The sequence below is a fragment of the Neofelis nebulosa genome, chromosome 7 (assembly GCF_028018385.1).
Source record: "Neofelis nebulosa isolate mNeoNeb1 chromosome 7, mNeoNeb1.pri, whole genome shotgun sequence".
Classification (NCBI taxonomy): Eukaryota; Metazoa; Chordata; class Mammalia; order Carnivora; family Felidae; genus Neofelis; species Neofelis nebulosa.
Window position 1 is genome coordinate 71,681,368 of NC_080788.1, and position 25,020 is coordinate 71,706,387.

Here is a 25,020-nt window from a genome sequence, read left to right on the forward strand (position 1 = left end):
TCTCTAGAAGTCAAAGTCTATTATTAAAGCTGTAATTAAATAACTGAAGCATAAGTAATAGAAAGGTAAAATTAAGAATGATAAAACTTTTCATCACTACAATCTGGGTTGAAGAAGAGGAAAGAAAGGTTTATACTAATTTTATCTTTGCTCATGATATGGATCTATTGATATTATTAAAAATTCCAGAAATTATTTTATTATATAATATAAAGACAAATCCTGGAAAAGTGATGTGGCCATCAGCCATATGTGACTATTGAGCACTTGAAATGTGGCTACAAGCTGAGGAAATGAAATTTTAAATTTTGTTAGTTAAAATTTTTAAAGTCATATGTAGCCCATGTATTGCATAGCACAATTCTAGGATAATACATGAACTTTAATTTAACTTTATATTCTTGCTAATTTATTTGTTATTTTTCATTTTAACCTTGTTTTTTCAGTGTTCTGGGGTGTCACCCAAACCTGCAACAGGCCTTATGTAAGTGAGAAGTAAACTTCTGATGTGTAAAACCAATGATCTTTCTTTCTGTGGCATAACCTATTAAGTCTGATAGTCACCCAGAGTTAAAGTAAACCAGTATCCTCACCATCTTCCTGAAAAATACAAAGACTATTACATTTAACTCCAATCACACAACTCTTATGTAAATGTTATTTCCATGAACTTTAGTTCTTACTTTTTCTAAACTTCAGAAGTTTGTTTGTTGCTGTTGGTAGTTAAATACAGAAGTTTGTTTAGATTTACCACATACTTGCCATTCTTTTTCTGTCATCTCAAATCTCCCAGCTGGGATCATTTCCTTATTTCAAGCGTATCCTACAAAATTCCTCTAAGTTGATTGTCTGCTAGCAGCAAGTTTGTTGTTTTTTTTTTTTTCTTCCTAAGGATGTTTTTATTTTATTCTCACAGAGTTGATGATTATTTTATCTCTGAACATTGAATATAACTCATCATTGTTTTACATTTTTGCTGTTAAGGCAGTCTGTTGTTAACTACCTTTCCCTTGAGGGTAATTCCTGCTTTTCTATTCAGATACTTTCAACATCTGCTCAGTTGTCTTTATGGATTTTATGATGTGTCTCACATTGTCTCTTCAAAATTGCCTCTGCCACATTTTGTTTACCCTCTTCTCTGGAAACTCTGAACTTTTATTCAGTTCTCAATGTCTCTTACCCTTTCTTTCATCCTTTTTATCCCATTTGGCTTCTGCCCTGCAATGTTGGTAGTTTACTCAACTCTATATTCTAGATTACTATTTCTTCTCTGAATGTGTCTAATTTGCATTCAGATGCATCTATGGAGTTTTTTTAACTGAATCTAAGTTCTCTTTGTTTTTCATATAATTTTCCTATTTGTTTTTATATTGTCCTCCATTTTCATATTTCCAACCCTTTTTCTATTTCTCAAAGAATACTAAATATATTCAATTTATATTCTGTAGTGGTTTTTTTTTCCTGCTTTTCTGTTGTTCTTCTGGCTCTCACTCACAGAGCCTTGCTTTCTTGTGTGCTCATGATGTCAGATTGTAAACTCTTATTTCTTATATGTAGACTACTTTAAAAGTCTTGGGATAATGGCAACATACTCCATATGGTATTTGTCTTTCCTTCTATCAGGAGGCATTACAACTCTGGAACCAGAAACTGTAAATAAAATTATCAACTAGTAGTGATTCAGACTACTCAATAGTATAAACTCAAACTCAAAAAATATGTGTGATCTCACTTATAGTTCATAATTCTTTTTTCTCTTTTTAGGATTTTGGGTGGTGGTTTTTTTGAAAACTTTATTTCACCACTACCCTGAGAATATATCCTTTGAGATCTCAGTTTGTTGTGGAATATTTCCTTGTGTGAGCCCAGGGCTTTGTCTCCTATCCATCTCTGTCCCTACCACACAAACTTTGGCCTTAAAAACAGAACACAAGTTTTCACAGTAAAAGATGATTTTTATTCACCATTCATTTCTCTGGGTTCCCAATTTCATTTGATTTCCAGATTCTCAATATTCTATGCTGTCATTTTCTTTTTGCTAGCTAATCAAATGATTTCAAAAAAAATGTTTATCCAACGTGTGTATTCATTTTTAGTGACAGGTTCAGTAAACCTCTCTAATGTGCCACAGACGGAAATAGAATGCACCTCTATCATTTCTGCATTACAAGGCATGTGGCATTTCATACTGTTTGATCATGCAAATCACCACATTAGTTTCAGTCTTAGATATAGTGTAATATATTTAATATTCAGTACCCATACTTCTGTCCTAGCTCTTAGATCTTCATGACTGACTGAAGTTTATTCTGATAGTTTCTTCAAGAATTTCTTGAAAACCACATTCCCGGAATTTTGTTTAATGCTTAAACCTGATGGTAGTAGTAGCCTTTTAAATTAAATGCCAGTTTTGCTAGGTATAAAATCTGAGTTTTACACTTACTTGTCTGAAGATTTGTGTTCCACCTCACCTTCACTTAATGTTAGTTTATTGTGTTTTGTAGCAATGCAGGCAGGCGAACTGGCCTGCTTCCAATTGAGCCGGTTGGGTGAAACTTCACAAATTTTGTTAAACACAAACCCCAATCCCTGGGGAAAAAAAGACTGCCAGTAATGTTTGTTTTTCTACTTACAAGTTCTTATATTTTTAATTTTTAATGAACCTATTCTATTAATTAAAAAAACAGAAGAACTTTATTTTTGTTTGGATAATAGAGATGTTTTTACCAGCTGTAACAGTAAAGTCCATCTTATTAATATTGAGATACCGTTAATATTTTCTTTACACTGCTATGTTTGATCTTTTCTTCTTATTCCTAGCTTCAATATTTTCAGCAAATATCCTTCAGTAGTAGCAGTATAATAGTGTTTGAAGAGCATATTGAGTCAGTAGTCTTTTCCCCAAAAACATTCATTCTACCTAAATGAAGAATAAGTGACCAAATGAATACAAGTCTGTCTGGTTCAGATAGAGAGAAATAACAGTAAGGAAATATAAAATCTAGATACATAAATTATTTTTTATTGTGTATGTATATATCTTTTGTGTGTTAGATGGTTTCTTCATGCCCTGTTGTAAAATATTAGAGAAGTCTACTATTTTATTCATTTCCAGGCAATGAGAAGTCAACTCAAAATTCAGGAATCATAAATTCCATCAGTATATTTGGGTTCTTAGAAGAGAAGTCCCTGTCATTTTGAACATGAAAGAGGGTCATCACAGAGAAAACTTCCCACAGCAAAGAATAAACTTTTTGCACCATTATTCTATCCTGTGTACCTGAGGTTTTCATCATTTTCATTGTTCATTTATTTTCATTCCTAAAGCTAGTCATATACTATTATCAAAGAAAATATAAGACTAAAGCTCACAACAAATAATATGCTCTTTTATGGAGAGAACCCTAGTTTTGAAATTGAAAAGTTAATTTAAGTAAACAAACTTATATGAACTCAAATATTCTTTTATATTCTGAAGCAAAGTCAATAACTGGGTTCTTCCCTCTTGCACTGTTGGTGGGAATGCAAATTGGTGCAGCCACTCTGGAAAACAGTGTGGAGGTTCCTCAGAAAATTAAAAATAGACCTACCTATGACCCAGCAATAGCACTGCTAGGAATTTACCCAAGGGATACAGGAGTACTGATGCATAGGGGCACTTGTACCCCAATGTTTATAGCAGCACTCTCAACAATAGCCAAATTATGGAAAGAGCCTAAATGTCCATCAACTGATGAATGGATAAAGAAATTGTGGTTTATATACACAATGGAGTACTACATGGCAATGAGAAAGAACGAAATATGGCCCTTTGTAGCAACATGGATGGAACTGGAGAGTGTGATGCTAAGTGAAATAAGCCATACAGAGAAAGACAGATACCATATGTTTTCATTCTTATGTGGATCCTGAGAAACTTAACAGAAACCCATGGGGGAGGGGAAGGAAAAAAAAAAAGAGGTTAGAGTGGGAGAGAGCCAAAGCATAAGAGGCTCTTAAAAACTGAGAACAAACTGAGGATTGATGGGGGGTGGGAGGTAGGGGAGGGTGGGTGATGGGTATTGAGGAGGGCACCTTTTGGGATGAGCACTGGGTGTTGTATGGAAACCAATGTGACAATAAATTTCATATATTGAAAAAAAATAATAATTGGGTTCTTAGTGTCAGCAATAGTAAATTGATCTCTAATAAATAAATCACTAAAAGATTATTAAAACCAATACATCTAGGTCTCTTCCATATGCACTAATGAAAAAAAATGGGTTAATGGGAAAGAACTCTGAATTATAGGGCTAACAAAAGCAGCACCCTACTAAACTAATTTAACATGAGAAGAAGAATTAGCAAATACAGAAAACACACAAAAATGGCAAAGGAGATAATAACCTTTTAAAAATCACACAGCTAGATGTCTGTTTATTCCAGTCAGCCTAGACTCCCTTTCCTCCAAGTCTGCTTTCACACTGGAGGATGTAAGTAGAGACTGGCTATAAAAAGCACTACTTGGCTGGAGACTTCCCCTGGAAAGAGAGGGGGTCTCACAGTCTCGCAAAGTAACAAACTCTGCTATGAATTCATAAAAATTGCTGTAGGCTGTGACAAAATCTTGAGTTCTGTCACCAATACTGTTGAGTGGTTGCCACATGAAATATGACTTAAAACAGCTTGTGTAAATGAATCCTCAGTTTCCATCATGAATTCTTGGAGTAGGAAAAGATAAAGTACAAAATAATCTATTTTTCTAGTCCCAGGAAGGTGGGTTACCAAACACCATCCCACTGGGCTAGGACTGAACCATGGGAACAATATTTAATTTGGTCACGTGAAGCTACTCATATTCATATGCTAGCCACTTACTTCTTCATATTCATAGACAACATGTCTCCCAGGTCTTATTTATTTTATTATTTCTCAACAAACATTCTCCTCACAGCCAAAGCCTCTTCAGAATACTCATTCAATAAACAATTAGTGAAAATGTGTTTAGCAGACCATCACTATATCTTTTTTTTTATTTTGTTTTAATCTTTATTTCCTTTTGAGAGAGACAGAGACAGAGCATGAGCAGGGGAGAGGCAGAGAGAGTGGGAGACACAGAACCTGGAGCAGGTTCCAGGCTCTGAGCTGTCAGCACAGAACCTGACGTGGGATTCAAACTCATTGCGAGATCATGACCTGAGCCGAAATCAGATGCTTAACCAACTGAGCCACCCAGGTGCCCCTACACCATCATTATATCTTAATTTCTAATGGTGATCTGCTTTAAGTTTCATGGAGGGTGTGAATAAACTTATTTTTATCTTAATTTCTTTGTTTTTTCAGTGAATTGAGGGGAAAAAATCTGGTAGGAATTTAAGAACTCAGATGAAAAGCAGTATTATTACCACTGCAAATGCTTCCTACTTTAGAACGATGACCTTCAGAAAGATTCTAGAATATGCCACTTTCACTTCTCTTTACATAAAATATATCTGTTGACCAACTTCCTCATGGCTGTCTTTACTTCCTTATTTCGCAAGGTATAGATAATGGGATTAAGTAAAGGGAATATCACAGTATGGAACACTGACACCACTTTATCTAGGGAAAAAGAGTCAAATGGGCGAGCATAAATGTAGATGGATGGCCCAAACATAAATACCACAATGGTGATGTGGGAATAGCAGGTGGACATGGCCCGGCTGGTACTCTCATCTGAGCCTGAATGTTTCTTAAGCATGGCCAGGAGGAAGGCGTAGGACATTAAGAGAGCAATGAAACATACCACAGAGATCAGACCACTGCTAAAAATCATCACTAATTCCTCCGGGAAGGTATTGGCACAGGCAATCCGGATAACCTGCGTGATGTCACAGAAGTAACTGTCTAACTCATTGGGCCCACAGAACGGAAGTCGAACAATGAGAGCCACTTGTATTATAGAATGAATAAAGCCCCCCAACCAGGATAGAACCACCAGGATACTGCAGAGACGTCGATTCATGATAGTAGCATAGTGGAGAGGACGGCAGATAGCAGCATAGCGGTCAAACGCCATTACTGTGAGCAGGAACATCTCTGAGGCTCCCACAAAGTGCAAGAAAAAGAGCTGTGCAATGCACCCACCAAAGGAAATTCTCTTCCTTTCCACAAAGAAGTCTATGAGCATTTTAGGGGCTGTGATGGAGGAGTACCAAATGTCAAGGAAGGCCAGATTAGCCAACAGGAAATACATGGGTGAGGTCAAATGAGGGTCAAGCCTGATTGTGCAAATAATAAGAATATTTCCTGGAAGGATGAACAAATAGAAGGATAGAAATATAACAAATAGGACTAGTTGTACCTCTCGAGTCTGGGATAGGCCAGTGAGAACAAACTCTGTCACTCTGGTGTAATTTGCAGGTTCCATTTCTTCACTTTTTAAAAATAATGTGGCTATAAAAAAATAAAGAAATTGCAATTACTCCAAATAGCATTATTTTACTGCTTTTGAAATCATCAGATTGGCCTCTGTCATTAAGAGACTGTATTAGGATACATCTGATTGTCCCATTTGATGTCTGATGAGCCAAAATAGGGGAAAAGTAAGTGAGGACCTGAAAATTAGAAACACTGAAATCATATGAAGTGTGTCACATATCAGAAACCAAAATCCCAATCTATTAATGTTATTAATTTCTATTTTTTGTGAAACTCAGCAGTGTACTAATTCTTTCCCCATGCATCTACCTTAGTAAGAAATATATGCAGCTACTTATAAGATAAGCCAAATTGTAGACTGGTAATAAGAAAAAAAGCTGTTATTTCTAGATTTTTTGTTGTTGTTGAGAAATCTAGCCAACTTGGAAACTTGCTTGTCTAATATTGGGTACACTGATCTGGCAGTATTTTCTTTTTAATCTTTCAAAAAGATCCCAGGGCTTCATGTGTAATGAATGGACATTTCTTCTTTAACCAAAGCCTATACAGCTTAATCCTTGGTAATAGGTAAGCAGCCACAATATACAACAATGCAGGGCCATAGATGATAATTCTTTGGGCTGCGATCAGATCTCATTACTGCACTGACCATGCATTTTATCCACTGCCCCAGGAAGGTAGGAAGAAGATATAGAGATCTAAGAAATGGGTTTGCTTACTACCCAAGCTGACCCATTCTGCCATTTCAAGATGACAGTAGGAATAAGATTATTGTTAAAATTTTGCTCAAGGCCTAGTCTTGAACCTACTACTATTAGATAAAACAAAACCCATTGAATAAAAATAATATAATCATTCACTTTACCAAATATGCTTCCTCTTTTAGGTAATATAAACAGTGCATATCAAAGTAAGTATTTCTTTTTTTTTAATTTTTTTCAACGTTTTTTATTTATTTTTGGGACAGAGAGAGACAGAGCATGAACGGGGGAGGGGCAGAGAGAGAGGGAGACACAGAATCGGAAACAGGCTCCAGGCTCTGAGCCATCAGCCCAAAGCCTGACGCAGGGCTCGAACTCACGGACCGCGAGATCTTGACCTGGCTGAAGTCGGACGCTTAACCGACTGCACCACCCAGGCGCCCCCAAAGTAAGTATTTCTTATAGCCAACAACCAATATGAAAGAGTTGCTTCTGTTCTACTGATGTGCTGTTTTATAATATTGCGTCTCCTCAGGAGGTAGGCATAGAAAAACAAAGTTAAGATTCTATAAAACCAAGTGGATGAAACAGCATCCAGGCAATAAAGATTATGTATACTATTGACTGAAGTAATCCAGTGTTTCTTCCTTCGAAGCTACCCGCTCAATTTGTGCATAATTTTAATGACCATAGACATGACTTTCAGAACTAATATGTTATAAAAGCAAGAAAATAATGCTAAAGAAGGGATGGTTCACTATAAGTCAACACACTGAGAAAAGACCAGTATTTGCCAGCAATCTGACACAAAAGGAGGAAAACAAAAACATTGAGAATGTTCAGCACTGTGGGACTTTTTAGCAAAAGGACAAATATTCCCACTCATGAATAGCCCAAGGTGAGCCTTAGTGAGTTAATTAATCATGTTTAGTAAGACAGTGAAATTTAAAATTCAGTTTGGGGGAGAGAGGTAAGATGGCGGCTTAGGAGGATGCTGGGCTCACCGCGCATCCTACTGATCACTTAGATTCCACCTACACCTGCCTACATAACCCAGAAAACCGCCAGAGGATTAGCAGAATGAAGTCTCCGGAGCCAAGCACAGATGAGAGGCCCACGGAAGAGGGTAGGAAGGGTGGCGAGGCGGTGCGTGCTCCACGGACTGGCGGGAGGGAGCCGGGGCGGAGGGGCGGCTCGCCGGCCAAGCGGAGCCCCCGAGTCTGGCTGGCAAAAGCGGAGGGACCGGACGGACTGTGTTCCAACAGCAAGCGCGACTTAGCGTCTGGGAGGTCATAAGTTAACAGCTCTGCTCCGAAAGCAGGAAGGCTGGAGGACAAAGGGAGGGAGAGCTGCTGAGCCCCCGGATGGCAGAGCTCAGTTTGGTGGGAAACAAAGGCGCTCACCAGCGCCATCTCCCCCGCCCATCCCCCTAGCCAAAATCCCAAAGGGAACCAGTTCCTGCCAGGGAACTTGCTCGCTCCACAAAAACACCCAACTCTGTGCTTCTGTGGAGCCAAACCTCCGGCAGCAGATCTGACTCCCTCCTGCTGCCACAGGGCCCCTCCTGAAGTGGATCACCTAAGGAGAAGGGAGCTAAGCCTGCCCCTCCTGCCCCCGTGCACCTTGCCTACCCACCCCAGCTAATACGCCAGCTCCCCAGCACCACAAGCCTGGCAGTATGCAAGTAGCCCAGATGGGCCACGCCACCCCACAGTGAATCCCGCCCCTAGGAGAGGGGAAGAGAAGGCACACACCAGTCTAACTGTGGCCCCAGTGGTGGGCTGGGGGCAGACATTAGGTCGGACTGTGGCCCCGCCCACCAACTCCAGTTATACACCACAGCACAGGGGAAGTGCCCTGCAGGTCCTCACCACTCCAGGGACTATCCAAAATGACCAAATGGAAGAATTCCCCTCAGAAGAATCTCCAGGAAATAACAACAGCTAATGAACTGATCAAAAAGGATTTAAATAATATAACAGAAAGTGAATTTAGAATAATAGTCATAAAATTAATCGCTGGGCTTGAAAACAGTATAGAGGACAGCAGAGAATCTCTTGCTACAGAGATCAAGGGACTAAGGAACAGTCACGAGGAGCTGAAAAGCGCTTTAAACGAAATGCAAAACAAAATGGAAACGATGACGGCTCGGACTGAAGAGGCAGAGGAGAGAATAGGTGAACTAGAAGATAAAGTTATGGAAAAAGAGGAAGCTGAGAGAAAGAGAGATAAAAAAATCCAGGAGTATGAGGGGAAAATTAGAGAACTAAGTGATACACTAAAAAGAAATAATATACGCATAATTGGTATCCCAGAGGAGGAAGAGAGAGAGAAAGGTGCTGAAGGGGTACTTGAAGAAATTATAGCTGAGAACTTCCCTGAACTGGGGAAGGAAAAAGGCATTGAAATCCAAGAGGCACAGAGAACTCCCTTCAGACGTAACTTGAATCGATCTTCTGCACGACATATCATAGTGAAACTGGCAAAATACAAGGATAAAGACAAAATTCTGAAAGCAGCAAGGGATAAAGGTGCCCTCACATATAAAGGGAGACCTATAAGACTCGTGACTGATCTCTCTTTTGAAACTTGGCAGGCCAGAAAGGATTGGCACGATATCTTCAGTGTGCTAACAGAAAAAATATGCAGCCGAGAATCCTTTATCCAGCAAGTCTGTCATTTAGAATAGAAGGAGAGATCAAGGTCTTCCCAAACAAACAAAAACTGAAGGAATTTGTCACCACGAAACCAGCCCTACAAGAGATCCTAAGGGGGATCCTGTGAGACAAAGTACCAGAGACATCACTACAAGCATAAAACATACAGACATCACAATGACTCTAAACCCGTATCTTTCTATAATAACACTGAATGTAAATGGATTAAATGCGCCAAACAAAAGACACAGGGTTTCAGAATGGATAAAAAAACAAGACCCATCTATTTGCTGTCTACAAGAGACTCATTTTAGATCTAAGGACACCTTTAGATTGAGAGTGAGGGGATGGAGAACTATTTATCATGCTACTGGAAGTCAAAAGAAAGCTGGAGTAGCCATACTTGTATCAGACAAACTAGACTTTAAAGGCTGTAACAAGAGATGAAGAAGGACATTATATAATAATTACAGGGTCTATCCATCAGGAAGAGCTAACAATTATAAATGTCTATGCGCCGAATACCGGAGCCCCCAAATATATAAAACAATTACTCACAAACTTAAGCAACCTTATTGATAAGAATGTGGTAATTGCAGGGGACTTTAACACCCCACTTACAGAAATGGATAGGTCATCTAGACACACGGTCAATAAAGAAACAAGGGCCCTGAATGACACATTGGATCAGATGGACTTGACAGATATATTTAGAACGCTGCATCCCAAAGCAACAGAATATACTTTCTTCTCGAGTGCACATGGAACATTCTCCAAGACAGATCATATTACTGGGTCACAAAACAGCCCTTCATAAGTTTACAAGAATTGAAATTATACCATGCATACTTTCAGACCACAATGCTATGAAGCTTGAAATCAACCACAGGAAAAAGTCTGGAAAACCTCCAAAAGCATGGAGGTTAAAGAACACCCTACTAACGAATGAGTGGGTCAACCAGGCAATTAGAGAAGAAATTAAAAAATATATGGAAACAAACGAAAATGAAAATACAACAATCCAAACGCTTTGGGATGCAGCGAAGGCAGTCCTGAGAGGAAAATACATTGCAATCCAGGCCTATCTCAAGAAACAAGAAAAATCCCAAATACAAAATCTAACAGCACACCTAAAGGAACTAGAAGCAGAACAGCAAAGGCAGCCTAAACCCAGCAGAAGAGAAATCATAAAGATCAGAGCAGAAATAAACAATATAGAATCTAAAAAAACTGTAGAGCAGATCAACGAAACCAAGAGTTGGTTTTTTTGAAAAAATAAACAAAATTGACAAACCTCTAGCCAGGCTTCTCAAAAAGAAAAGGGGGATGACCCAAATAGATAAATCATGAATGAAAATGGAATTCTTACAACCAATCCCTCAGAGATACAAACAATTATCAGGGAATACTATGAAAAATTATATGCCAACAAATTGGACAACCTGGAAGAAATGGACAAATTCCTAAACACCCACACTCTTCCAAAACTCAATCAGGAGGAAATAGAAAGCTTGAACAGACCCATAACCAGCAAAGAAATTGAATTGGTTATCAAAAATTTCCCAACAAAGAAGAGTCCAGGACCAGATGGCTTCCCAGGGGAGTTCTACCAGACGTTTAAAGCAGAGATAATACCTATCCTTCTCAAGCTATTCCAAGAAATAGAAAGGGAAGGAAAACTTCCAGACTCATTCTATGAAGCCAGTATTACTTTGATTCCTAAACCAGACAGAGACCCAGTAAAAAAAGAGAACTACAGGCCAATATCTCTGATGAATATGGATGCAAAAATCCTCAATAAGATACTAGCAAATCGAATTCAACGGCATATAAAAAGAATTATTCACCATGATCAAGTGGGATTCATTCCTGGGATGCAGGGCTGGTTCAACATTCGCAAATGAATCAACGTGATACATCACATTAACAAAAAAAAAAGAGAAGAACCATATGATCCTATCAATCGATGCAGAAAAGGCCTTTGACAAAATCCAGCACCCTTTCTTAATAAAAACCCTTGAGAAAGTCGGGATAGAAGGAACATACTTAAAGATCATAAAAGCCATTTATGAAAAGCCCACAGCTAACATCATCCTCAACGGGGGAAAACTGAGAGCTTTTTCCCTGAGATCAGGAACACGACAGGGATGCCCACTCACCGCTGTTGTTTAACATAGTGCTGGAAGTTCTAGCATCAGCAATCAGACAACAAAAGGAAATCAAAGGCATCAAAATTGGCAAAGATGAAGTCAAGCTTTCGCTTTTTGCAGATGACATGATATTATACATGGAAAGTCCGATAGACTCCACCAAAAGTCTGCTAGAACTGATACATGAATTCAGCAAAGTTGCAGGATACAAAATCAATGTACAGAAATCAGTTGCATTCTTATACACTAACAATGAAGCAACAGAAAGACAAATAAAGAAACTGATCCCATTCACAATTGCACCAAGAAGCATAAAATACCTAGGAATAAATCTAACCAAAGATGTAAAAGATCTGTATGCTGAAAACTATAGAAAGCTTATGCAGGTAATTGAAGAAGATATAAAGAAATGGAAAGACATTCCCTGCTCATGGATTGGAAGAATGAATATTGTTAAAATGTCAATACTACCCAAAGCTATCTACACATTCAATGCAATCCCAATCAAAATTGCACCAGCATTCTTTTTGAAACTAGAACAAGCAATCCTAAAATTCATATGGAACCACAAAAGGCCCCGAATAGCCAAAGTAATTTTGAAGAAGAAGACCAAAGCAGGAGGCATCACAATCCCAGACTTTAGCCTCTACTACAAAGCTGTCATCATCAAGACAGCATAGTACTGGCACAAAAACAGACACATAGACAATGGAATAGAATAGAAACCCCAGAACTAGACCCACAAACGTATGGCCAACTCATCTTTGACAAAGCAGGAAAGAACATCCAATGGAAAAAAGACAGTCTCTTTAACAAATGGTGCTGGGAGAACTGGACAGCAACATGCAGAAGGTTGAAACTAGACCACTTTCTCACACCATTCACAAAAACAAACTCAAAATGGCTAAAGGACCTGAATGTGACACAGGAAACCATCAAAACCTTGGAGGAGAAAGCAGGAAAAGACCTCTCTGACCACAGCCGTAGCAATCTCTTACTCGACACATCCCCAAAGGCAAGGGAATTAAAAGCAAAAGTGAATTACTGGGACCTCATGAAGATAAAAAGCTTCTGCACAGCAAAGGAAACAACCAACAAAACTAAAAGGCAACCAAAGGAATGGGAAAAGATATTTGCAAATGACATATCAGACAAAGGACTAGTATCCAAAATCTATAAAGAGATCACCAAATTCCACACCCAAAAAACAAATAACCCAGTGAAGAAATGGGCAGAAAACATGAATAGACACTTCTCTAAAGAAGACATCCGGATGGCCAACAGGCACATGAAAAGATGCTCAACGTCGCTCCTTATCAGGGAAATACAAATCAAAACCACACTCAGATATCACTTCACGCCAGTCAGAGTGGCCAAAATGAACAAATCAGGAGACTGTAGATGCTGGAGAGGATGTGGAGAAACGGGAACCCTCTTGCACTGTTGGTGGGAATGCAAACTGGTACAGCCGCTCTGAAAAGCAGTGTGGAGGTTCCTCAGAAAATTAAAAATAGACCTACCCTATGACCCAGCAATAGCACTGCTAGGAATTTACCCAAGGGATACAGGAGTACTGATGCATAGGGGCACTTGTACCCCAATGTTTATAGCATCACTCTCAACAATAGCCAAATTATGGAAAGAGCCTAAATGTCCATCAACTGATGAATGGATAAAGAAATTGTGGTTTATATACACAATGGAATACTACGTGGCAATGAGAAAGAATGAAATATGGCCTTTTGTAGCAACGTGGATGGAACTGGAGAGTGTGATGCTAAGTGAAATAAGCCATACAGAGAAAGACAGACACCATATGGTTTCACTCATGTGGATCCTGAGAAACGTAACAGAAACCCATGGGGGAGGGGAAGAAAAAAAAAAAAAAGAGGTTAGAGTGGGAGAGAGCCAAAGCATAAGAGACTGTTAAAAACTGAGAACAAACTGAGGGTTGATGGGGGGTGGGAGGGAGGGCAGGGTGGGTGATGGGTATTGAGGAGGGCACCTTTTGGGATGAGCACTGGGTGTTGTATGGAAACCAATTTGACAATAAATTTCATATATTAAAAAAAAATTAAAAAAAATAAAAAAATAAAACATTGACATAAAAAAATTAAAAAATAAAATTCAGTTTGTAAAATTTTTAATCAAAAGAAAGATAATGCTGCCAATTTTCAATCCTCAACTTTCTTAAAAGCATGGTTATCCAGATTGACATATTTCCTAGGAATCCAGAAAGCAATGGTTTTACTATATTTACCTGGAGAGGGTGCCTGATAGCCTCCATAAAACTTTACACACGATATTGAAAGCTCTATCCCAAAACATATAGCTTCTGTGTCACTTCTATAAATTACCCATTTGTTTATTCAACAACTATTTAAAGGATATCTACTATGTCTTAACTGCTGAGAACACAACAATGAACAAGAAGACTCGGTTTCTGACTCACTTAAACTTCCATTTTGAAGATTGACGCAAAACTAATTAGTAAACAAGCAATAAGTAAATAAATGAATGATAAATAATCAAAACAAATAATTACCACTATTGATAAGAGACAAGAGTGAAGTAAAAAGGGGATTATGATAGAAAATAAATGGTAGTGGCACATGGTGGTGATGGTGATGGCTTTTTTTAGAAGAGCATCTTTGAACTAGTGACATTTCAACTAATTGAAAGCAAGAGAAAAAGCATTCTAGGAATAGGGAAGAGCAAATGCAAAGTCCTTGTGATTGGGAAGGGTTTCTAGTAGCTATAGAAGATCTGCAACTTACTGAAGCACAAAAACAGAATAGAGATAGCCAAAGGACCAAGTATTGTGTTTTTTAAGAAGAAAATTATATTTTAATAGCTTCCAATATATTTTAGAACAAAATCTAAAGAATAACTTAACAAGATTTGTGATTTAGAAATATCACCCTTGCCTCTTTGCAAATAAATTGGAGTAGGATTAGGTGTGGGTTAAACTACAGATACAGCAACAGCTATTAAGAGAAACAAAGTGTTTTCTTTAGAAAATACTTAGGAGATCCAATTGGCAGGATTTAATGTTGAATTGTATATTGTCATTGTCCCACTACCAAAGTCAGTCAGAATTTGAGCACCATAATGGCAAACTATTAAAAAATGTATCTTTAAATCTTCTGTGTCAAAAATGAGGTTCATCCAGCACATTGAGGTTTTTAATAAAATTTGAGTGAATCTGCCATAACTATTTAGGGATGCTCTGTCCACCCCCTAAGAAAAGCTTGGGATTGTGCCAATAGAGCCGGGAGCAAGGAATCATGTCTGTGGAAATTCTGCAGGGAGCTAAGCCACCTATGGAAACTGAGGTAGGGCATTTCCTTCCTAGGCTGCCATTTAGGAAATAACTATTCCAAGCCACTGCTTACTCTGAGAGCAGCTATGTTGCTTGGTCAAGTGGATTTTAATTCATCCTGCCTACACCTATGCCTCCTAAGTTTCTTGATACAAGCCCTCTCTTCTTTTTGTTCTCTTTTAATAAAAATTGCATATATTTAAGGTGTACAACATGGCAATCTGATGTACATATTCATAGTGAAATGAGTCCTATTATCAAGTTAATTAATATAATCTCTTCACACAGTTACCTTTTTTTTTCAGTGACAAGAACACCTAAAAATTACTCTCTCAGCAAATTTTCAGTATTCAGTACAGAATTATTAATGATAGTCATCATTCTGTACATGAGATCTCTAGACTTATTCATTCATTCTGCATAACTACAAATTTGTTTTTGAGCAACATCTCTCTATTTTCCCCCACCTCTCTGTCCCTGGTAACAACCATTCTCCTCTCACATGGCTAAAGAAATTACGATATAATAATATATATAATTCTGTCTTTAAAAAAAAAAAGATCTAACATTTACAACAACATGAATGAACTTGGAGGATGTTATGCTAAGTGAAATAAGCCAGACAAAGAAATACTGCATGAGCTTACTTATATGTGGATTCTAAAAAAGCCTGCTCCTCTTTTAACAACATCTAGCGAATTCCCATTCTGTGCTTAATCTGTAGGGATATAGTATCTAGAGGATGACTATGGGAGATACCTAGAAGTACAGACGCTCTCCCTACAGGTGAATGAACTGTGAACTCTCCTCAAGGGAAAAAATGCTTTGGGGAAAATTAAGAATCTGTGCAGAACTTCTTACCAACAATGCAGTGGGCATCCATGTATCTAGCCAAGCTCTCAGTAATCACATGAAGAATAGATATCTTGCCAATAGATATCTTGAGGAATTAGGGATGCTATCACATAGATCCTGAAATAGTAAAAGATGAAATGACTCAAGAGATATGCAGTTACCTTCATACAAGAGGCATTTTTAAAACATTAGCTATCATCTATGACCACTGTCAATTCTCTTTCCTTAGATGAAGATGTGAATGAAGAAGCCAGTGTCTTCCAGAGTAAAAGTCACTCATTCTAGCTCCTCCCAAAAACCAAAAACTCACAACCATAAGAACTGCTTTCAGACTCTGCTTCAATAACATCATGTAGAAGGAGTAAGCTGAAACTGAGAGGTTGGGAAAATGGAAGAAAAGGAAATGTTGTATTGATGAAGGGGAAAAAAGGCTGTAAAAGAAAGAGGAAGTTATTAGGCATTTCTTCTGACGATGAAAACAGCCCATCTTTATGGGTCATGTTGCTACCAGTGAGTATTCATTTAAATGAAAAAGTAAAATAGTTTTATAAAATAAATAAAAATGTTCATAAATAGGTTCAAGTGATGATTTATTGAAAATTCTTCCCCAGAGAAGAAAAGTACTTTAGCCTTCCAAACCCGCTGATCATGGGACAATGGTGAAGACTATGTAGGAGAGCTTTAGCCTTACTAAGCTAGGGGACCTTGAAAAATGGGGACTAAGGTCAAGTGAGAAAGGGAGGCTATAGGCAAGCACGGCAGGAAGGTACTAAATTTTTAGAAAATAGAGACACGTGGACTTGAATTTTAAAGAGTACTCTACCTCAGTAAGATCCATGTTAAAGCAAATCATTAAGAAAAAAAGAAATTTTTAGAATAATAGGATAAGGAATCAAAAACAAAGTCATTATTTGAAATCTTTTGTTTTGTCTTTATAACTCATATATTACACATACAGACATATGTATTACATATTCCTTTAATTTCTCCAAAATATTTATAAAGAGGTGAATTTTACACAGTGTAGGATATTTATATGATGCATACTCCAATTTAAAGGGCATCTATAAAGAGCTCTGAACAAGAATTAAGAAACTTGGATTCCCATGACAGCTTAGCCACCAAAATCTGTGTGACCTTAAAAAGGTCATTCAACTTCCCTCTACAGCAGCTTCTTCCTAGCAACATGAGGGATTTCAACTAGAATTTTAATGAATAACCTACTGTATAATTCTCTATTCTATGAAGATAAAATTAAGAACAATGTGGGTGACGATGTGGAGGGATAGTGATTTAATCACCATTGTAGATATACACAGCACATAAAATACATAACTTAAATTCATTTTCCCTATTCCTAAGACATCGAGCTTACCTATCTTATTATGTAAGATAGGGAGGAGGTAAAAGCATCTGCACCACATACAGGGGTATGTGGAGACCAGGCATCTTGAGTCTCACAAATAAACCAACAGCAGAGAATACTACAATGTAGTAATTATCTAGATTTCCTAGATATTTTGTTGCCCACAATAAACTAGGCAAGAAGAAAGCATTAGGATCTGAGAAGGGCTTATTTCAGTATGAGAGGATCATTTGCTGCTTGTGCATTTCTCTTAAAATAGATATGCAGTGTAAGTGCCTTGGTTCTAATTGCAGCTGACCAGTTACTAACTATGTGATCTTGAACAACTCACTCACTTCTCTTCCTTAATGTGTCCATAAGTGCAATGGAGATAGTAATAGTACCAACTTCATAGTTTTTATTGTAGGGATTAATGAGCTAATGCATGTAAAGCTCAGAAAAATATAGTTCATACTTACTTAAATTACTATTATTAATGTCATTATTATGATAATGATGATGTTTATATTCCCTTTGCAAAGAATCAAGCTCAATAGAAAAACTATTCTTCTTATACATAATTTCTAAAATATTGCCCTTTAATGTCTATTTGTATTTCTCTATCCCCAACTACTCTCCTTGGATCCAGAAGACTAAATTTGAGAAATAGCTTAGAGAAGAGGTCAAGAACATCTGACTTCTAAACACTACTATCTTCTTCTGTTTTCCCTAGACTCTAATCCTATGTGACTGTTGATAAATCACTATTATTAAGTCCTCTGACTAGTCTCAGAGGCCCTTTTCTATAATGACTGAAATCTGTATGAATGATTTCTAACAAACACCAGAGAAATTTGGGCTTGCATAGTAATGCTCTATTCACATCTATTCACATCAGTTTATATTTTGGCCAAAATGCAACTGAAACTCTAAGCCCCTTGAGGACATGAAGCATGTCTCATTTATATATCCGGCTAGTGCCTAAGATAGCTTCTGCCCCACTACAGTCACTAAGATGTGTTTATTGAATGAATGAATGAATGAATTTATAAGTGAATAAACTAGTTGATGACTTTATAGGAAAAAATGTCAAATGCTTCTAAATCTAAATGTTTTATTAATCCATTTGGTGTTTTCTGACTCTGATTCATGATTCTTGATTTTATTTCCTGGAATCCTCTTTTTTAAGATACCTATTCTACCCATATTAATTTCAAATGAAAGTCTGCTTTTAAGGGTTTTTTTCTATTTTCACTTACAGAGTTGTCATGACTACCAACTCCAGTCCCTTCAAAATGAAACATATCAGGCACTATCTCCCCCATATTCACAGAAATCATCCTGAAGAACTATCATAAGTGAGGTTTTTCCTAACTTCATTTCAGGAGTGACAGGATTCAAAATTTTGGAAGGTTCTTTTAATGGTTTGGTACTTACTGAAGACCCACAAGACAGAAAAATTCTCTCTGATTTAGACTGTTTAAGAATGTCTCATCCTGCAAGTATAAGATGACGAAGTCATCTTCTAAATGTCCAGTTCAGAGTTGGGTTTAAAAATACCTGTGGACATGAAACAAAAGAAGAAATAGTTTGTCCACCATGGTTAAGGTCGGCTCTATATGATCACCATGTTTCCCTAACACCTTTCCTTACTAGAAGCTTCTGCTTACCACTATTCTTTGAGTATTTTACATAATCATTCTTATTATTATATCTACCTCATAGTTTCAAAAAATAGAGTGGTTTATGTAAATATTATAACACCATTATTCCACCTACCAGTTGCTAGTGACAGTCCTGATGTAGTCAAGGACTATAGAGGGGGTAGAGGTGCCTCTTCCCCCATCCACAACAGAAAGCTTTGTTTCTGTATTTTGGTATATATCAGTTCCTTCCCTGATGTAACAATGAGCTAACTAGCATCATGGATTTTGACTAAGAAAATCAATTCTCTGGAGGCCAGGGCCAGCCAGTTAGGAATCAAAACACTGAGGGAATAATTTAAAAGTTGATGTGTTCTTCATCCAAGGAACAAAGAATCACAATATCTGAATTTTCCAGAACAAGTAAGGAAAACGGCTCACTCCCCTAAGTGATAACTACAAAAGGTTATGATGTGGGATATGCTCTCTAAACTATGATGTGTAGTTCCAATTCACTTAGAGATGTTGGATCCTTAGGAAAATGGAGATCTATCAAAATCTAATACTGCCTGAATTACTTGAACAGTTTGGTGATGTTTGCAATAAAGATCTTAAGTAATAACTCCTTAAAATCTCTAACTTTTATTCAATGTCTTCTTCATGTGCTTAGCTACTATATGTCAGACATGGTAGTAGGCACCAGGCTTATAATGATGAGCAAGAGAGGAACTGTCCCTATTTCCCTAAATCAACCTATAAATTATTGTCCACCTATGAATACACAAACACTTGCCTATAACTCTCACCTAGAAATGTTCTCTGAAAACTTTAGGTAGGTAAGGTAGATGATAGATAGATGGATGGATGGACAGATATATAGATAGATGATAGATAGATGATGATTATGATAGAAAGAGAAAGAAAGAAAGAAAGAAAGAAAGAAAGAAAGAAAGAAAGAAAGAAAGAAAGAAAGAAAGAAAGAAAGAAAAGAAAAAGAAAGAAAGAAAGAAAGAAAGAAAGAAAGAAAGAAAGAAAGAAAGAAAGAAAGAAAGAATGAATTTTAGGTTCTATCTCAATTTTATTCTATCAGCTTGATCTCCATCTCTTATCTTTCAGATATTTTTCCTCCTAAAATTATCTTTAAACTCTCTGTTTGTAAAGTAAGGATGACTGAGTTACCTTTAGTAAAGTTGCAGGATACAAAGTTAATATGAAGAAAGTGGTTTCATTTATGTACACTAATAACAAATACCAGAAAGAGAAGTTTAAAAATTATCCCACTTACAACCATGCCAAAAATAATAAAATATCTAGAAATAAACTTAACCAAAGCTGTTAAACAACTATACTCTGAAAATTATAAAACACTGGTCAAAGAAATTGAAGACAACACAAACAAATGGAAAGATATTCTACACTCATGGATTGGAAGAATTGATGTTAAAATGGCCTTACTATCCAAAGAAATCTACAGATTCAATGCAATCCCTATCAAAATACCAACAGGATTTTTTCACAGAACTAGCAAAAATAATCCTAAAATGTGTATGGAAGCAAAAAAGACCATGAATAGCTAAATAAATCTTGATAAAGGAAAACAAAGCTACAAGTATCACAATGCCATATTTAACTATGTACTATAAAGTGACAATAATTAAAAACAGTATGGAACTGGAACAAAAGTAGACACATAGATCAATGGAACAAGATAGAGAGCCCAAAAATAAACTCACATTTATACAATTAATCCATGACAAAGGAGGCAAGAGTGTACAATGAGGAAAAGACTGTCTCTTCAACAAATGGTGCTGGGAAGACTGGACAGGTACATGCATAAGAACGAAACTGGACCACTTTCTTATACCATACATAAAAATAAATTCAGTATGGGTAAAAACTTAAATGTGACACTCCAAATCATAAAACTCCTGAAAAGAACATAGGGAGTAATTTCTTTGACATCAGTCACAGCAATATTTTTCAAGATATGTCTCCTCAGGCAAGAGAAACAAGAGCAAAAATAAACTGTTAGGACTACATCAAAATAAAAAGTTTCTACACAGCAAAGGAAACAGCCAATAAAGCATAAAGGCAGCCTACTGAATGGAAGACAATATTTACAAATGATATATCCAATAAGGAGTTAATATCCAAAACATATTAAGAAAGAACTTAATACAACTCAACATCAAAAATAATAACAAATAACCCAATTTAAAAATGGGCAGAGGATCTGAATAGACACTTTTCCAAAGATAACAATTGGCCAACAGACATATGAAGAGATGCTCAACATCACTAATCATCAGGGAAATGAAAATCAAAGCCACAATGAGATATCACCTTATACCTGTCAGAGTGGCTAAAATCAAAAAGACAAGAAATAGCAAGTATTGGTAAAGATATGGAAAAAAAGGAAATTTTATGCATTGTTGGTGGGAATGTAAATTGGTGCAACCACTACAGAAAACAACATGGATGTAACAAAAAATTAAAAACAGAAATATCATATGGTCCAGTAATTCTGATACTGATATCTGATACTGGATATCAAAAGGATATATGCACCTGTATATTTATTGCAGTATTATATACAATAGCTAAGATATGGAAGCAACCCAAGTGCCCACAGATAGATGAATGGATAAAAAAAAAAAAGGATGTAGTATATAGCTACAATAGAATACTATTCAGCCATAAAAAAAGAATGAGATCTTGCCATTTGTAACAACATGTATGGATTTAGAGGGTATTATGCTAAGTGAAATAAGACAGGGAAAGACAAATGCCATATGATTTTACTTACATGTGGAATCTAAAAAACTAACTAACTAACTAAATAAATAAATAAATAAACAAACAAACAGAAACAGACCTATAAATACAGGGAACAAACTAATTGGTTTCCAGAAGGAAGGAAGCTTTGGGGATTGGCAAAATAAGTTAAAGGGATTGGGAGATGCAGGTTTCCAGTTATGGAATATACAAATCACAGGGATAAAAGATACAGCATAGGGAATATGGTTAATGGTATTGTAATAGTGTAAAATGACAGATGATAGCTATGCCAGTGAAGAGCATAGCATAATGTATAGACTTATTGAATCACTATGGTGCACATGTGAAACTAATGTGACATTGTGTGTCAGTCAGATTTCAATTTTAAAGAGAGGGAAACATGGAGGAAAATTAAATACATATTACTAAATGAAAGAAGCCAATCTGAAAGGCTACCTACTGTTTCATTCCAACTATATGACATTCTGGAAAAGGTAAAAAACTATGGAGTCAGTAAAAAGATCAGTGGTTGCCAGGGCTTGGGGTTTGGGGATTGGGAAAGGGAAAGATGAAAAGGCAGAGCACAGAGGATTTTTAGGGCAGTGAAACCACTCTGTATAATAATATAATGATGGATACATATCATTATACATTTTTCCAAGCCCACAAAATATGCAACAGTAAGCATAAATCATAATGTAAACTAGACTTTGGGTGATTATGATATGCTGTAACAAATAGATCACTCTTGGGGCGCCTGGGTGGCTCAGTCGGTTAAGTGTCCGACTTCGGCTCAGGTCATGATCTCACGGTCCGTGAGTTCGAGCCCCGCGTCGGGCTCTGTGCTGACAGCTCAGAGCCTGGAGCCTGTTTCAGATTCTGTGTCTCCCTCCCTCTGACCCTCCCCCGTTCATGCTCTGTCTCTCTCTGTCTCAAAAATAAATAAACGTTAAAAAAAAAATTAAAAAAAAAAACAAATAGATCACTCTGTTGGGGAACACTGATAATGAGGGGAGTTATGCATGTGTTGGGGCAGGAAGTATATGAGAAATCCTAGTACCTTTCCTTTAATTTTTCTGTGAACCCAAAAACTGCTCTAGGAAAATTTAGTCTTAATTTTTAAAAAATCATGAGAAAGAAAATCTCTCTCCTTTCAGGTTTCTATATCTACTCTCTGCCATTCCCTTCAGGCACAAAGGTATTAACAGCTCTCCTGCTCCTTACCCTTGGTTATATGCTGTCCCATGTGACTCCTCCATATCTACAATTTTATAGACAGTCCCTCTGTGAATTTCTCTTTGTGAATTATCCTATCTTGAGTGTGTCATCAGCTTTCTGATAAGAGTCCTAAATGATACAGTTTTCTATAAATGTGCCCTTAAACCCATCAACTTGCTCCATCCTATTGCCTATACCTTTATAATTAAGATGCTCCATCATCATCTTAAATAATATAAATTCCCACTCTCTCTCTGTTTTCTAAAGCCTCCCTTCCTGGGGCTTCTATCCTTCTGCTTTCATCCATTTCTACTGCCCCCTATGCCTGCTTCACAGCTCTCATCTTAAAAGTGCTTTTGGCCACCCCTGCATTGATTTCTTGAGCCTATCTCCTCTTAGTTGTTTTTCCTGGGACACATCCTCCCATACTTTCAAAGAAAGTGTACTTATAGAGTAAATTTTATAAATCTTTGCATGACTGAAAATGTTTTATTCTACTTTCACACCTGATTGATGGTTTTGTTCTATATAGAATTCTTGCCTGAGAATCAGTTTCAGTCACTTTTCCACTGTATTGAAGGGACCAGTGTTGTTATTGAATACTCTAGTGCCTTTTGGATTTTGCATACTTTTTTTGTGGCCTGTATTTTTCCTCTCTCAATAATTTTATAATCTTATAAATCTCTAGGGTAATACAATTTCATAATAATGTGCCTTAGTTACTGTTTTCTCATCACTAGGGTAGGCACTCAGTACATCTTTTGTATCTGGAGACTTAAACCCTCCTGCTCTGAGTTTTCTTTTCATTGTTTCTTTTAAATTCTTCCCCTCTGTCTTCTCTGTTCTCCTGGGACAAATATGAGTTAAGTGTTTTACCTCTTGACTTGAATTTTCATATTCAGTTGTTTGGAGGTGCCTGGATGGCTCAGTTGGTTAAGCATCCAGGTCAGGTCATGATCTCACAGTTTGTGAGATCGTGTCCCAAGTTGGGCTCTCTGCTGACAGTGCAGAACCTGCTTGGGATTCTCTCTCTCTCCCTGCCTCTGCCCCCTCCTGCTCATTCTCTCTCTCTCTCTCTCTATCTCTCTCTCTCTCTATCTCTCTCTCTCTCTCTCTCTCTCAACAAATAAACATTAAAACAAAAAGATATCAATGGTTTTTACAATGAATTTGTGTTATCTCTAATTCCAAAATTCCCTTTTGCCTTCCTAACAGCTCACGTTTTACTTCAACTACCTTATGTATATTAAAGACTTAGGCACCAAAACTTTGACCAAAGGCAGAGATCAACAGAGCAGAGCTTACTGACTGCTGGGCTTCTGATCAAGGTTCTAGCAGAGAGGCAGCCATTCCATTTGTGATCTCCAAAGGAAAAATGTGAAAGACTTTTCTCTAACATAGTTTAATTTCTTAATGCAAAGATGTCAGTATTCTGTTTGTGAAGTGTATGCCTGTGTGAGCATCTGAGAGTGAGGGGTGAAAAGAAAAGGTGGTAGACTGAACCATTCCTTTCTCTTAATTGCCCTATAACTAGCCCTGAACCCCACTATCATCCTTGCCTGGTACCTTGGCATCTCAAACATGTCAGGGATTCTGGGAGATAAATCTGTCTATTTCTCCTCAATATTCCTCTCAGTTGCTACTTTCATGTTAGCCTTCTCTCCTCTGCCATATCAGTTACCCCGCCTTTGTCTTGTCTTTTCCAAACATATGTTGAAATCTTTTGTCTGCATCTAACTTCTGTCCTATTTGTGAGTCTAAACTTTTTTCTCGTTTGTTGTTATTGCTATTTTATTTAGATCTTAGGAGGAAAAAGGCAAACTCATGTAGCCCACAATTTTAAATATAAGTTCAGTATATTTGTTATTTTTTAAAAGGATAGAATGATCCTTTTTCACAGAGGAAAGGTAATATGAAAAATAACTATAGGGAAATGCAACAAAAGGTTAGTG

The 25,020-nt window shown here is 37.1% G+C and overlaps 2 protein-coding genes across 4 annotated transcripts in view; both read right to left on the reverse strand.

Moving 5' to 3' along the window:
* Positions 1 to 16,132, reverse strand: part of LOC131516826 (olfactory receptor 4K2-like) — a 77,201-nt gene extending 61,069 nt beyond the window's left edge. Inside the window, exons 1-2 of one of the 3 annotated variants that reach the window (XM_058738339.1) lie at positions 16,091 to 16,132; positions 6,323 to 6,414 (exon numbers count right to left, since the gene is read on the reverse strand). The gene's annotated coding sequence lies outside the window, so the exon portion shown is untranslated. Of the gene's footprint in view, positions 1 to 2,443; positions 2,590 to 6,322; positions 6,415 to 16,090 lie in introns of those variants that run through there. The other 2 variants (XM_058738338.1, XM_058738337.1) reach the window with 2 other exon arrangements.
* Positions 4,245 to 16,201, reverse strand: LOC131516827 (olfactory receptor 4M1). Its single transcript, XM_058738340.1, has 2 exons — positions 16,091 to 16,201; positions 4,245 to 6,414 (listed from the first exon to the last, which is right to left on the reverse strand). The coding sequence occupies exons 1-2, from the start codon at positions 16,110 to 16,112 to the stop codon at positions 5,447 to 5,449; spliced, it is 990 nt and encodes a 329-aa protein (XP_058594323.1). The 5' UTR covers positions 16,113 to 16,201; the 3' UTR covers positions 4,245 to 5,446.
* Between the last annotated feature and the right edge of the window lie 8,819 nt (positions 16,202 to 25,020).